Source organism: Vipera berus (assembly GCF_964194415.1).
Source record: "Vipera berus genome assembly, chromosome: 3".
In the NCBI taxonomy this organism is placed as follows: domain Eukaryota; kingdom Metazoa; phylum Chordata; class Lepidosauria; order Squamata; family Viperidae; genus Vipera; species Vipera berus.
In genome coordinates this window covers 191,107,677-191,121,433 of record NC_138204.1, presented here as the reverse complement: position 1 = coordinate 191,121,433, position 13,757 = coordinate 191,107,677, and the positions used below count along the sequence as shown (strand labels likewise).

The 13,757-nt window shown below is 38.6% G+C and overlaps 1 protein-coding gene across 1 annotated transcript in view; it reads left to right on the top strand.

The window, feature by feature from the left end:
* CDH17 (cadherin 17) overlaps nt 1–7,797 on the top strand; it is a gene marked incomplete at its 5' end in the record, with an annotated part of 35,087 nt that extends 27,290 nt beyond the window's left edge. Inside the window, 5 exons of the mRNA XM_081322518.1 lie at nt 304–434; nt 1,356–1,577; nt 2,561–2,677; nt 2,780–2,893; nt 7,268–7,797. Coding sequence (XP_081178644.1) covers nt 304–434; nt 1,356–1,577; nt 2,561–2,677; nt 2,780–2,893; nt 7,268–7,374 — 691 coding nt within the window. The 3' untranslated portion in view covers nt 7,375–7,797. The remainder of the gene's footprint in view (nt 1–303; nt 435–1,355; nt 1,578–2,560; nt 2,678–2,779; nt 2,894–7,267) is intronic.
* Nucleotides 7,798–13,757: the final 5,960 nt, after the last annotated feature.

Sequence of the window (13,757 nt, the reverse complement as noted above, 5' to 3'; positions counted from 1 at the left end):
CCTTGTCTCATGCCAAGAAAACTGCAGGAATTTGTCTAGGCAGTTGCCAGGATTCAGCACTGACCTGAAGAGAAAAGGAGAGGAGAGGAGAGGAGAGGAGCTAGCTTAAATAGATAGACCATTTGCCAGGTAAAAATGGCTCATCTGTTGTTATTAGCAATGAGCAGGGCAAGAATTCTAAAAGTGATGGAAGGAAAATGCACATATTGATACATGTTACTATGGTAAACAATGTTTTCTACTGTTGAAAACAATGCTTTTTGGCTAAGCTTGTTTCTTATGTCTTACTTTCCTGGCTGCAAGGTACTTGCTGAAGAAAAATGACAGAAAATGGCTGGAGATTGATCCTGTCAGTGGCCATATATATACAGTTGCCCCATTGGATTATGAACTTTCCCCTGCCTACACAGTAGAAATTGTTGCAACTGATCAAAGTAAGAAAGCAAAACTTTATCCTTCAAGGATACCTTGGCTGTTTGAAAGGGCCTTGGCTAAAGTGCTTCCTAACGGGTTCTACATTTGACTCTCCGTATTTGGTGACAGTGGCTGGGAGTAGCAAGATTCACATCAATGTTACATTATGTATTTTAGGATTTAGGATTACATATATACTTAACGAGGGATGCGGTGGCTCAGTGGGTTAGGACACTGAGCCTGTCGATCAGAAGGTCGGCAGTTTGGCGGGTTGAATCCCGAGTGCCGCGCAACAGAGTGAGCGCCTGTTACTCGTCCCAGCTTCTGCCAACCTAGCAGTTCGAAAGCACGTAAAAATGCAAGTAGAAAAATGGGGCCCACTATGGTGGGAAGGTAACAGCGTTCCGTGTGCCTTTGGCATCTAGTCATGCCGGCCACATGACCACGGAGACGTCCTCAGACAAGCGCTGGCTCTTCGGCTTTGAAACGGAGATGAGCACTGGGCCCTAGAGTTGGAAACGACTAGCACACATGTGCGGGGGAACCTTTACCTTTACCTTTTTATATACTTAACATGGAAATTCAAGAGATGATAGGTAGTAGCACCAGTCTTGGTCTTGTCTTGATAGGTATTTTAGCAACTTATAAACCTGAAATGGGGCAAACTCACACCTTTAATAAGACAAGTTGGCAATAATGGGGTGGTAGATGAAACCAGCTCTCTTCTTCTCCATTAAGAACTAGAAATTGGTTGTTCATTATTTCCAGTGTCAGAATGATAGAGTGAAATGTTTTCCTGTAAAGATCATAGCAACAACTTCTAAATTTTGAAATCTGCCCCTTAGATCTGTTCTTTTTTGTAATGTCTATAAGCATTACCCACCAGCTATACATTTCTCAATTTTTTTTGAAATATCCTCTTACTCTTTTCAAATGTACAGGCAGACCATCTAAAAGCAGTGTTGTACAGCTGATATTGCATCTCATAGATGTCAATGATAATGCTCCGTATTTAGTAAGTGAGTCTGTGTTCTTGTGCCACCCACTCCAAAAAGACAAGAGTGCAATATTTGAAGTTGCTGATCCAGATTCAGTAACTCAAAAGTTATTATACTTCCTCACTGATGGAGGAAATGAAAACTGGTACATTTCTAAAATAGATGGTGAGTATGTTTGTGATGAGCTGGAGACAATTTTCAGTTAGGATTTCTTATCCATCTCCTCTGTCTTAGGATACATTTGAATTCTTCTTACTTTCTTCTAGTTGGCCTATACAAATGAACACATGTATTTCTTATGGTTATTAGATATGTGAATGCATCTCTTACTGTCTTAGGATAGCCCTCTTATGGAATCTGGTTAAGAATTTGTGCTACAAAAACTGAGATTACTGCCAAAGCCAAATAATCTTTTGCCCACTTAAACTGGGCCCATTTTCTGAATTTTTAACTCGCCCAGCCCAAAAGGTTCACCACCACTGTTCTATACCCAATCTGCCTGTTTCCTAAGATTTGAGAAGATACTCCCTTCTTTTGTCTCAACCTGGCAAATGCATGTTTAATTGAGACATAACTTCTTTTCATTGGCTCTGCTAAACTCTGGAACTACCTTTGAAAGCCTGGTTAACATTGTCTCTATTAGCATTAGTACTAATAGAGTACTATTACAGTACTATTAGTACAGCCTTCCTAGTTTTTTAGGAATGTAGATGTAGTCTCTCATAGGCAACATCAATATTAGAAGCTGCTATGTCCTGCTTCCACCAGGTTGATACTGTTTATTAAATATTATTAAATATTTTTGTCATTGTTTTTGTAAATGTTTTGATATTGTATTTCTTTTTCTACCTTTTCTTTTAAACACTTAACATTTGTACTAAATTTAAACATAGCAAACTTATCCGGGTGAAAAATATGTACTGGAAGATTAGTAGACTTCCAAAATAACAAGACAAATGATTGTACATAAGTAAATGAATGCGGAATTCAGCCATATTGAAATCAGTGAGCCAGTGAAGATTTGATATTCATTTGGATGTGGCCAGAGAGTGAAGACCTTATAACGCTTTAATTATTTAAATCAAATTATTTAATTATTGTTATCATTACAGTAATCACAATATCATCATTCATTTTTGTTTTGTCAGGCAATCAAGCTTACATTGCCCCAAAGAACTTGAATCTGGAACAAAAGGTCTATGATGTACCACTGAAAATTATTGATCTGGGAAGGCCACCATTGGAAGTTGTTGTCAATATGAAAGGTACATAGTGAAAATGTCTCTCATTGTGCTTTCAAAATTTTATTTTTATTATGGCACATGCTAGAGCTTGTCTTACAATGGATTGGTGTTTTTTTATTATAGTGAATGTGTGCAAGTGTAGCGATGACAGGTGTTATATAGAAATCGACAATCCAAATTCATTTCCAACAGTGGGAGTAACAATTGGCTTACTGGTTGCTGTTCTGCTTGTTATTGGTAAGTGTTCTTCTTAAATCATATGGTTATTAATAGGTCTGATGACTAGAAGCTACACTAGAGCTTCCACCCATTTTTTGTTTGTTTCATGGAGTCGCCCTGATAATTGTTGGAGGATTAAAGGAGCAATAAAATGGTAAAAATTGACATGGAATTCTTGCTGCTCTCTTAGCTCGGTTGATTGCCAGCAGATGTTTCATTACTCATCTAGGTAACATCATCCGTTTGAGTGCTGATGGTGTTGCCTAGTTGGTAATGAAACATTTACAAGCAAATGAGCAGAGAGCACAAGAACTCCACATTTCAGCCCTGAGATTCATATATTCTTTCTATTGGAAAAACTGATATTACCGCAATACAATATTTGCAAAAGAATACAGCATTTTCTGGGCAATATATAATTCTAGGCAGGCAATAAAAGTAATTAGACAGAACCTCAGGATCCAAAAAGATCTTGACAGGCTTGAACAAAGGGCCCTATCTAACAACATGAAATTTAATGTGGAGAAAAGCAAGATTTTACACCTAGGCAGGAAAAACCAAAGGCACAAATACAGAGTAGGTGAAACTTGGCTCAAAAAGAGTAACTGTGAGAGGGATCTTGGAGTCCTAGTGGACAATCAGTGAAACATGAGTCAGCAGTGTGTGGTAGTAGCCAAAAATTCTTGGTTGTACAAGCAGAGGCATAGAATCAAAATCAGTTAAGTATTAGTACTGCTTTATAAAGCTTTAGTAAGGTCAAACCTGGAATACTGCATCCAGTTTTGGTCATCACATTACAAAAAATATGTTGAGACTTTGGAAAACTTGCAAAGAAGAGCAACTAAGATGATTAAAGGTTTGGAAACAAAAACATGAAGAATGGTTGCAGGAATTGAGTATGGCCAGTCTAGAGAAAAGAAGGGCTAGGGGGAACATGATAGCAGTATTCCAGTATTTGAGCGGCTGCCACAAAGAAGAGTGGGGTCAATTTATTTTCCAAAGCACCTGTAGGCAAGTCAAGAAACAATGGATGGAAACTAATCATGGTGAGAAGCAACCTGGAATTAAGGAGAAACTTCCCAACAGTGAGGACAATTAACCAGTGGAACAGCTTGCCTTCAGAAGTTGTAGGGGCTTTTTAAGAAAAGACTGGACAGCCACCTAGCTGAAATGTTATAGGGTCTCCTGCTTGAGCAGAAGATTGAACAAGAAGACCTCCAAGGTCCCTTCCAGTTCTAGGCTGTTTGATAACATTTGTCCAGTATAATATAGGGTATCCTGTTTGAGTAGGGGGTTGGGCTAGAAGACCTCCAAGGTCCCTTCCAGCTCTATTCTGTTTGATAACATTTGTCCAGTATAATATAGAGTCTCCTGTGTGACTAGGGGGTTGGACTAGAATAGAGGTGCCCAAAAGGTTGGAGACCAGTTCTGTGGAGAAAGGTTTTTCCGTGGACTGGAGGGGGCGTGGTTTTGTATGCTGCCTGCATCCCATGGATGGGGCTTCCCTTGTTTGTGCAGCCCGGTTGCTGGCATGCTGCGGTCCAGTACTGGACCACAGATCGGGGGTTGGGGACCCCTGGACTAGAAGACCTCCAAGGTCTTTCCAACTCTGTTGTTTTGTATTCTGTATTCTAACATGTTGCTTATATCTGTAGATGTCTAAATTTTTCATCTTGACTCTATTAATTTATTCTCTAAGTGCCAATTTTCTATAGTTGGATAATATTTATTGTGTTTAGCCTGAACAAGAAGTTTGGTAATACTAGTCTACATTGTACTGCATCCCTTTCCTGGAGATGAAATAAGAATCCTTGGGGGGGGGGAATCTGAAAACACTAAAGGAACCAGGATGACTGATAGAGCTACTAAAGAATTTGCCCTTTCAATGTATAAATAAAAAACAATAACATTTAAACTATGTTTTATGTTTTTATAAAAATAGAACTTGTGAAAATAGATTGAATGAGCTGAGATCTGGATATTTTTTTAGAGTAAAAATATTTATAATTCATGAATTACATAAAAACGGCTTACTTTAATATTTGCCTGTGTCAGAGATCCAATCCACAATTCCATATCTGAAAGCAAGAGCCACCACAGACTCATTTTTATTGCATTTCTTGGCCAGGAACTCTTGAAATCATAAGAGTTACAAGAAATAAGCAAAAGCAAAGTGTTCCATATTTTGAGCTTGAGGGTATGAGACCCCAACCTTGAAAGCATTTCATTTAAAAAAGGAATATATTCTTTTCACTCTGCTTTTGTCTTGTCTGCCTAGAAACTCAAAACAGGAAGCTGCCAGCAGCTTAGCTAAGTCAGAATAAGATCTGTTGAAAGCAGACCCTACAGAGAAACCATAGCTAGAGGCTAGAACAGTACCTAGAAGCTTGTTACATCTTGGGTTGAGGGGCAAGCAGGGGTCTAGATGGTATAGATCACAGGTCTGCAACCCGCGGCTCCGGAGCCGCATGCAGCTCTTTCAGTCGTCTCCTGCGGCTCCCAGTCCTCTGCCATGTGCAGTCCCCCCCCAAAAAAAGTGGGACTAAAAAAGTTCAAACAATCAATTCAAATATGCAGGGTACATGCATATCTCGCCTTGGCTCCACTCTTCAGTCAAACCCTGTTCTGCGCATGCGCGCATGTACGCACATGTGCACACATTTTTTGCGGCTCCCAGTTTTTCCTTTTGTGAGGGAACCGGTTCCGAGTGGCTCTTTCACCGTTTCAGGTTGCTGACCCGTGGTATAGATTGTACTAAGAACACCTGAATGGCATGATATCCACACGTGCTTTCCATGCTGAATAGCATAACTTATACACATGCTATATTGATAAGAAATTTGTAATCAATCATTGTATCGCTGCTTTGAATTTCCTATACCCTGAAATAGAATGCCAGTCCTGCTCAGTGTGCCTCTCAGTCCCTCTGTTTGCTAATGGAGAGCCCCTTTGCTTCTGATCCGAAATAAAGTGATAAATTTCCACTTTCTTCAACCCTATGTGTTATTGATTGCACTTGCACCAGGTAAATAAACCACAGATTTGCTCTTGGTCAGCAAACTTCCAGCATCAAGAGATGGAGAGAAAATAATTGCATCTCCAGAACACAAACCCAGTATAGTACATCTATTATGGTGGATGTTTGCATGATATTGTCCTTTAAGCATTATCATCAGGTCTGTGTAAGATCTGGACTCCTGGGAATAGTTTGGCAACTATTTTTACTCAGTAATGATACGTTGCATGTTAACTAGGATAGACTGCCATTCATGGGAGAAATGGTTGCACTGATGAAATGAAACTACTAATTTGAGCTCCAAAGTAGCCTTCACAATTGTGTTGGTTGTAGAGAAAATGACTGATGCTGATTTCCATGGAGGGATGATTGCTCAGTTGTTTTTGTATGAGGCTTTTGCAACTTTGGTGAAGGAGATTTTATGGTGTAGTTTCCTTACTAGCCAGGTTTGACTCTGTTTAGCATTTCAGGTTTGGCTGTTATCTAAATGATGCCTCCTAAGTAGATTCATATTTAAATTAAGAACAATGAAATTAAATTACCTAGCTGTAATTAATTTTCTAATAACAGAGAAACACACCACTATGGTATATTCAGAGTCACTAAACTGATAATTGACAGTTGACTTCATACGTTTCTGAAAATAAGCACATAAGAGGTTCTGAGCTTAATCTGGAGCCCACCATGTATTTAGGCAGCTTATGAACCCACTCAAACCCTGGTTTAAGACCAAATTATAGTACATCTAAAATATGTTTCTTAGGACACGACACTCATTGATGTAATTTAGACTGAGTGTTCAAAAGATTGCATTGTTATGTGAGATTGGAGGAAGGCAAGTCTATGGGGAGCTTATCTCATAAATGGAAACACAGCTCAAGTTACAAGAAATTTGGGAAGAAATGCTCTGAATCATTCAGAGGCTCTGCCTTAATGAACCAGGAGTGAGAAATTCCTCCTGCCATTTCCAAGATTTTGTATTTATTCCCTGACTGGTATTAAAGGTGCCTTACTGAAATCTATGTAGCCCGACAAAGTTAGTCTGTTAAAGTTAGTCTGGGATACACTTAATGGAGAATAAGCTCTTTTGAACACAGTGAGATTTTTATTGAGTAAGCACATACAGTATAAGCACGGTAGAAATACTAATCTATTTCGTTTGTGACATATACACAAAATGTGGTTTTGCTTAAAACAACTTTCCTGGACCTAGCACTTCTTAGATGTCCTAGGTGACAAGACCCATGATCCCCAGCCAGCACAGACCATAAACTGAACTAGGAAGGGAAGAAGTAGGATACATCTAGAGGGTTCTAGTTTGACAAAAAAACTGGGTTGAATAAACTCTAAATCTGTTTTCCTGTTTGTTTGTTTAGGTGTTATTTTGGGACTCGTGTTTTTACACCTCAAGCACAAAAAGAAGAATGAGCAAAACATTGCAGCTGTTACTATCAGGCCCTCTGAACTGCATGCCTTGACTTAAAGGATTAAATGGACATTCATCTTTTTTCTGTTGTCATTGTTGATCTTTCCTTTTTTTAAAAAAAAAAGTTTTTATTAAAATTTTTTACACAGGTGACAAGAAGTACATTCAAAGAAAATAAAAATATAGTGAAGTACATGTGAAAAGAAGACAAAGAAAAAGAGAAGATTAAAAAAAGAAAATAAAGGAACAGAAATCACACACACACACACACACACACACACACACACACACACACACACGTAAAAATAAAAGAAATGGCTTCCGATCTTCTTCTTGTCAGTTGTACATACAATTCTAATCAAACCTCTGTCTCCAGGCTTTCATCACACAGGTTGTGCTCCACTAACAACCATTACTTAATGACTGTCTGAAGCTACATTGGTGCTTTAAGAAGTCTTACAAATGGTCCTCACACTTACGACTATCACAGCCGCCCTGAAGTCACATGATCAAAACTTGGGTGCTTGCCAACTGACATGTATTTTGATGGTCGCAGTGCCCCAGGGTCATGTGATCAACATTTGTAACCTTCCTGGGGCTTTCGTCAAACAAAGACAGTGGAAGAAGCTGGATTTACTTAACAATTGCAGTGATTCACTTAACAACTGCAGCAAAAAAAAATTCATCAAATCAGGCAGGGCTCACTTAATGACCACATTGCTTAGTGATGAAAGTTTCAGTCGCATTGTGATCATAAGTTGAGGACTACCTATAATTCCTTTGTTTATATAGCCTATTCCTTCTAACCATCAAAATCATAAGTCATAAAAAAATTCCTTTTTTACACAAAAAAGGTATTTCCAGTCATTTATGAATGTCAACAATTAAGTTCTCAAATAAAAAAATTCCATTTGATGATCTCTGTAGGTTCTGTCAATTTCACCAATCATTTTTCCATGATTTATTTTATTTTATTTTATTTTTATCACATTTATATACCGCCCTTTCCCGAAGGACTAAGGGCGGTTTACAGGGTGATTAAAAAACAGAGATACAAAAGTTAAAAACAGATTAAAAAAAATTATATTCGTCCCTGCATAAGTAAAACCCCAGTTAAAATAAGATTAAAGCTAAAATTAGAATTCTCAGCCTGGGCCAGAGAGCTCGAAGAGCCAGGTCTTCAGGTCCCAGCGGAATGAACAGAGGTTGGGGGCAGTCCTCAGCTCCACTGGCAGCTGGTTCCAAAGGGCAGGCGCACCCACTGAGAAGGCCCTATCCCTGGGTGTCGTCCGCCGGCAATCTCTTACCGGTGGGACCCTGAGAAGACCCTCCCTGTGGGAGCGCACTGAACGAAGGGAGCTTGATGCCGGCAGCAGGTGTTCCCTCAGATATCCCGGACCCAAGCCATTTAGGGCTTTATAGGTCATCACCAGCACCTTGAATCTCACCCGGAGGGCAACCGGGAGCCAATGCAGCTCGCGGAGTAGAGGTGTTACATGGGAGTATCGGGAAACCCCCATCACAACTCGCGCGGCCGCATTCTGCACCAGCTGAAGCCTCCGAGTGGTCCTCAAGGGCAGCCCCATGTAGAGCGCGTTGCAGTAGTCTAAACGGGAGGTCACGAGCGCATGAGTGACTGTGCGTAGGGCATCTCGATCCAGATAGGGTCGCAACTGGCGCACCAGGCGAACCTGGGCAAAAGCCCCCCTGGTCACGGCTCCTATATGGTCTTCAAAATTGAGTTGTGAATCCAGGAGGATGCCCAAGTTGCAAGCCCTATCAACGGGGGGTAACACCTCACCCCCCATCGTTAGAGATGGAATAGTCTGGTTGACCCGAGATGCCGATATGCACAGCCACTCAGTCTTGGCAGGATTGAGACGAAGCCTGTTTCTCCCCATCCAGACCTGGACTGCCTCCAGGCAATGGGACATCACGGCGAGGGCATTGCTGGGTTGGTTCAGGGTGGAAAGAAAAAGTTGGGTATCATCAGCGTACTGATGATACCCCACCCTGAAACCACGAATGATCTCACCCAGCGGCTTCATATAGATGTTGAACAGGAGGGGCGAGAGAACCGACCCCTGAGGAACTCCACAAATGAGAGGCCTCGGGGCGGATCTCTGCCCTCCCGTCAACACCGACTGTGAACGGCCCAGGAGATAGGAGGAGAACCACCGTAAAACGGTACCTCCCACTCCCAACCCCCTGAGACGCCGCAGTAGGATACCATGGTCGATGGTATCAAAAGCCGCTGAGAGGTCTAATAGGACCAGGACAGAGGAACAACCCCTGTCCCGAGCCCTCCAGAGATCATTCACCAGCGCGACCAATGCCGTCTCCGTGCTGTATCCAGGCCTGAAACCCAATTGGTACGGGTCCAGATAATCAGTTTCCTCCAGGAACAGAGGAAGCTGATGCGCCACCATGATGGATAGTGTTGAATCTTTCTATCTTTGTACATATAGTAATCTTGCCACAGTAATCATATAATGAAGTAATCTTGCATGATTTTTTTCTAACTGTTCATTCATCAGTCTTAAAAGCAAAAATTCTGGCTTCAATTGAGTATTAATCTTTTAAATCCTCTGTATTGATATATTTATTTCAATCCATTTTTTAAAGTTTTTTATATGTCCCCCAAGCATGATAAAACATCTCTTCATGTTGCTCACATTTCCAACAAACATTCAAAATGCTTTTATACATTCTAGATAATTTCTTTGGCATTATGTACCAACCATACATCATTTTATAAAAATTCTTGTTCCATCATACCATAATGTAAATTTCAACTCTTTTAATCATATATTTTTCCCATTGATAAATATTATTCTAGGGAAAACATTCATTTTTATCAGATTTTTCCCTAACAGTGACAATTAAAATTTTTCCCATCTTAATATATCCTTCTTAATTTCATTACATGTCTTAACATAATTATTTTGAAATATGCAATTCAGATTCATCATAGTAATGCCCAAATATTTTACTTTTTTTGCAAGCTTACAATAAGTTCTTTCCATCAGTTCTATTTAATTTTCTATTTTCATTTTCATATTCTGATTATTAATTTTAAAACCTGCTAAGATACCAAAGTCCTTTAATTTTCTCAGTAATATTTCTATTACCTCTAGTCTAGTGGAACTTCTAAAACTACTACCGGGTCATCTGTAAATGCCCTTAACTTATAAGTTTCTTTTGAAATCCCAAAATTCTCTCATCTTGTCTTATGTCTCTACTTAATTTCTCAAGAATTAAATTGAACAAGAATGGAGACAGTGGAAATCCTTGTCTTGTTCCTTTTTGACTCTCACAAGTTTATTTGCAAATTAAAAATCATTTTGTTCTCCATAATTCATCTTTATTTGCATCTTTCTCACTGTTAATATAGACAATTGTGTCTGTAGAAGCTTAATTTGGTAGGCAACAGTTGTCCTACTTGGGCATTTTTAAAGTTCTTCCCTTTTTTTATTTCACCCCAAAACACTTGTATTTTCTCCTTGCTTTTCTTTTTAAATTCACTTTTACATTACATAAAATTTCTCCTATAATTGCTTTGCTTGCATCCCAAACCTTTCTTACTTCTGTGCCTTTATTAAGAATTATTCTCGAAATATTCTTTTAACTTCTTTTTGCCATCCTCCCCATTTCCTTTTGCAACATCTCATTCAAGCTCCATCTAAAAGAGCCATTTCCCCCTTTTAAAAGTAACTCGTTGGATTGTGCTCTGAATTCTGTTTTCTCTCCTGTCACTGAGTGTTAGAAATCCTTGCCACAAATAATGCATTTGTTAGCTTTCCTCCCAGCTGGTTTTAAGCAGAGAAGTAGAACCTCACAATCATTTGGAGGCCATGGAAATGCACAGTTTTACATGCCAGCATGTAAAACTCATGATACTTCTGAGACAAGCTACTCACAAGCTACTTAGCAGGATTGATAGGAACAGCTTCTGCCTAGGAGTAATACATGCTTGATGGGAGAGATTTTCACTCATGATTCAGTGTAAGAATCATTTAAATTCAGTACAGTATTTACACATCCCAGTCCTGATACTGCTATCTACCATAAATTAAATTAAATAATAGAAAAGTCTAGTATTGTATGCTGATAACCTATATTATCCTATGTAATTTGACCTTTAGAGAGAAAAACCAAAATGGAGCCAAAATTTTGACCAACAAATTATGAGCCTACAATCCAATCCTGCTTAGTTTCCTTAGTTTTATTGCTTAGTACAGATTTTAAAAAGTATGATTAAAGTGATAGTCCTTTGCTTTTTGTTTTTTTCCTATGAGGAAACCTTATGGAACAAGGTGTGGCTTTCTTCCAAATAAATATGCTTAAATTGCATATAATTCCCGGTTTGGTGCTATACAACGATATGCCATCTCGTCCTGTTTAAAGGTAAAACCAGCCTACATCTACTGAAAAGAAGCACAAATGCTCTTCAGAGATTAAACAGAAACATATAATGACCTGCCACTGAAATTAGTCATCTTCCATAACTCCTTTAGTAAATATTGACTGTTAAAAGATAAACTTCATTTCCCCTTGGCTCTGTTTGCTCTAGTGATGGCCTTATCAATTTTACACAAATTCAGATATGAAAGGGATTTTGAATTCTCATAAATTTATATTGTACTGAACCTTGGGATGACCGCAAGTGAGATTTCTTAGAACGACATCATTTTCTGCTGATAATCTGAACTATTCTGGACTGTTTCTGGGCCCTTTAGCCTCTTACAACTGATGTGTAGAAGAGACCAGGAAATAATTCTTCAGGACTGCAGTTTATAGGCTCTTATCCTTAATGGTTATTAAGGACTATCAAAAGGTCTATGCAACCAATGAAGTAACTTCCTACAAATGGCTATAACAAATGTGCTTAGATATACCACAAGATCTTGTCCAAATATTTTCCAACTTCTCTCTCTCTTTCTCTCTTCTCATTGTTCTCATTTGTCTTTGAGGCCAGATCTGTAAAATATTAGAAAGTACTCCTGTAAAGTATGTTACTGTCCCAGAATATGCCAGGAAAAAAAAACCCATGTCATCCATGAAGACCGCTACATATGAATGTAACCAGTGATGACAGTAGATATTTTTCAGGTGAGTCAATTGATTTCCACATCAAATAAAAACACAGAAAAAAAGATGGTAACTCACACTAGGATGGCCTCCCACAGATAAATGTAAACAAAAATTCAGATAATGATTTGCAATGCTTTTCTGAGGATTATCAAGTCTTTCTGTGTTAGGTTACTGTAAAGGCTTTTCATCAACAAGCTACATAGTTAGAAAATATCTACCATGGAATGATGGAATCTGCAATGTGTCCAAATTATTGAAGTAAGCATGGCTAATAACCTTTTAAAGAAAGGAGCAATGTAAGAACAACTGCCTTAATATAGGATGTCGGACTTAATTTCCTATGAGATCTACTTTTATTCTTTTTTTAAAAAAAACTTTAGCTATTTTCTAAGTTTAGCTTAACTGCAGATTTTCTGCCAAGGACAATATTATAGCTTAACCAACCTGCTGATGGAATCATTGGGGAATGTGTTCCATGACTCTGTTTCTTAGACAGCTTTGCCTTTGAGTTTCTTTTATTAGGCACAAAGACAGCAGAGAAAGGCTGAACCAGTCCCATTGTAAATTCGATCATCCCTTGTCAAACTTTAAATATTAAATTTAGAATTCATGATATGCCTCAATTAAATATAATTAAGTATTGTTCGTTGTAAAGCCCGATAAATACAGACCATATTTGAACTCTGAAAAAATCTATATAGCTGTGGCTAAAAGGGAAAGGATTGCATTTGGTTTAGTGATCAACAGTTCATATCTATGCTTTTAATAGAATGTTAATCATGAAGAGTGACCTATTAATAACCATGGTGCTGGGGCAAGATTGTAATGTACTGCTCTGCATAAAAAAACCCCGTAGTTCTCTAATATGACTACAGAAAAGGTAGACAAAATGGGGATACAACAGTATCAGCTTGATCCAAATTTTGCACTCCAAGAGCTCCCAACGTTTATAGATATATTTGGCAGCAGTATTTTTTTTCTCTAAATGTTTGTGCATGCACATGGGCATGTGCGCACACACAAAGCCTAAAATAGTTGTGTTAATTTTTTTATAGGCTTATTGTACCTATTTTGAGCGTATGGAACAATTCGATTAAAACATCCTCGGGAGACTCCAATTGTTAAATAAAGATTGGATATATAATTTAAGATTTCTCTTGTTAAGTTCTTAAAAGGTGCCAGTAATTTTCAGAGAGCCCAATAAAATGACTTGTTTTTTCTTCTGAATCTTTTTGACAGACAATGCCTACCATTTTCTGGATAGCTTTGTTTTTCCCACAGTTGTTATCAACTCACTTCAAAAACCATGCATTCCATGGTTTTTGAGAAATGCCAGAAAAGGCTTA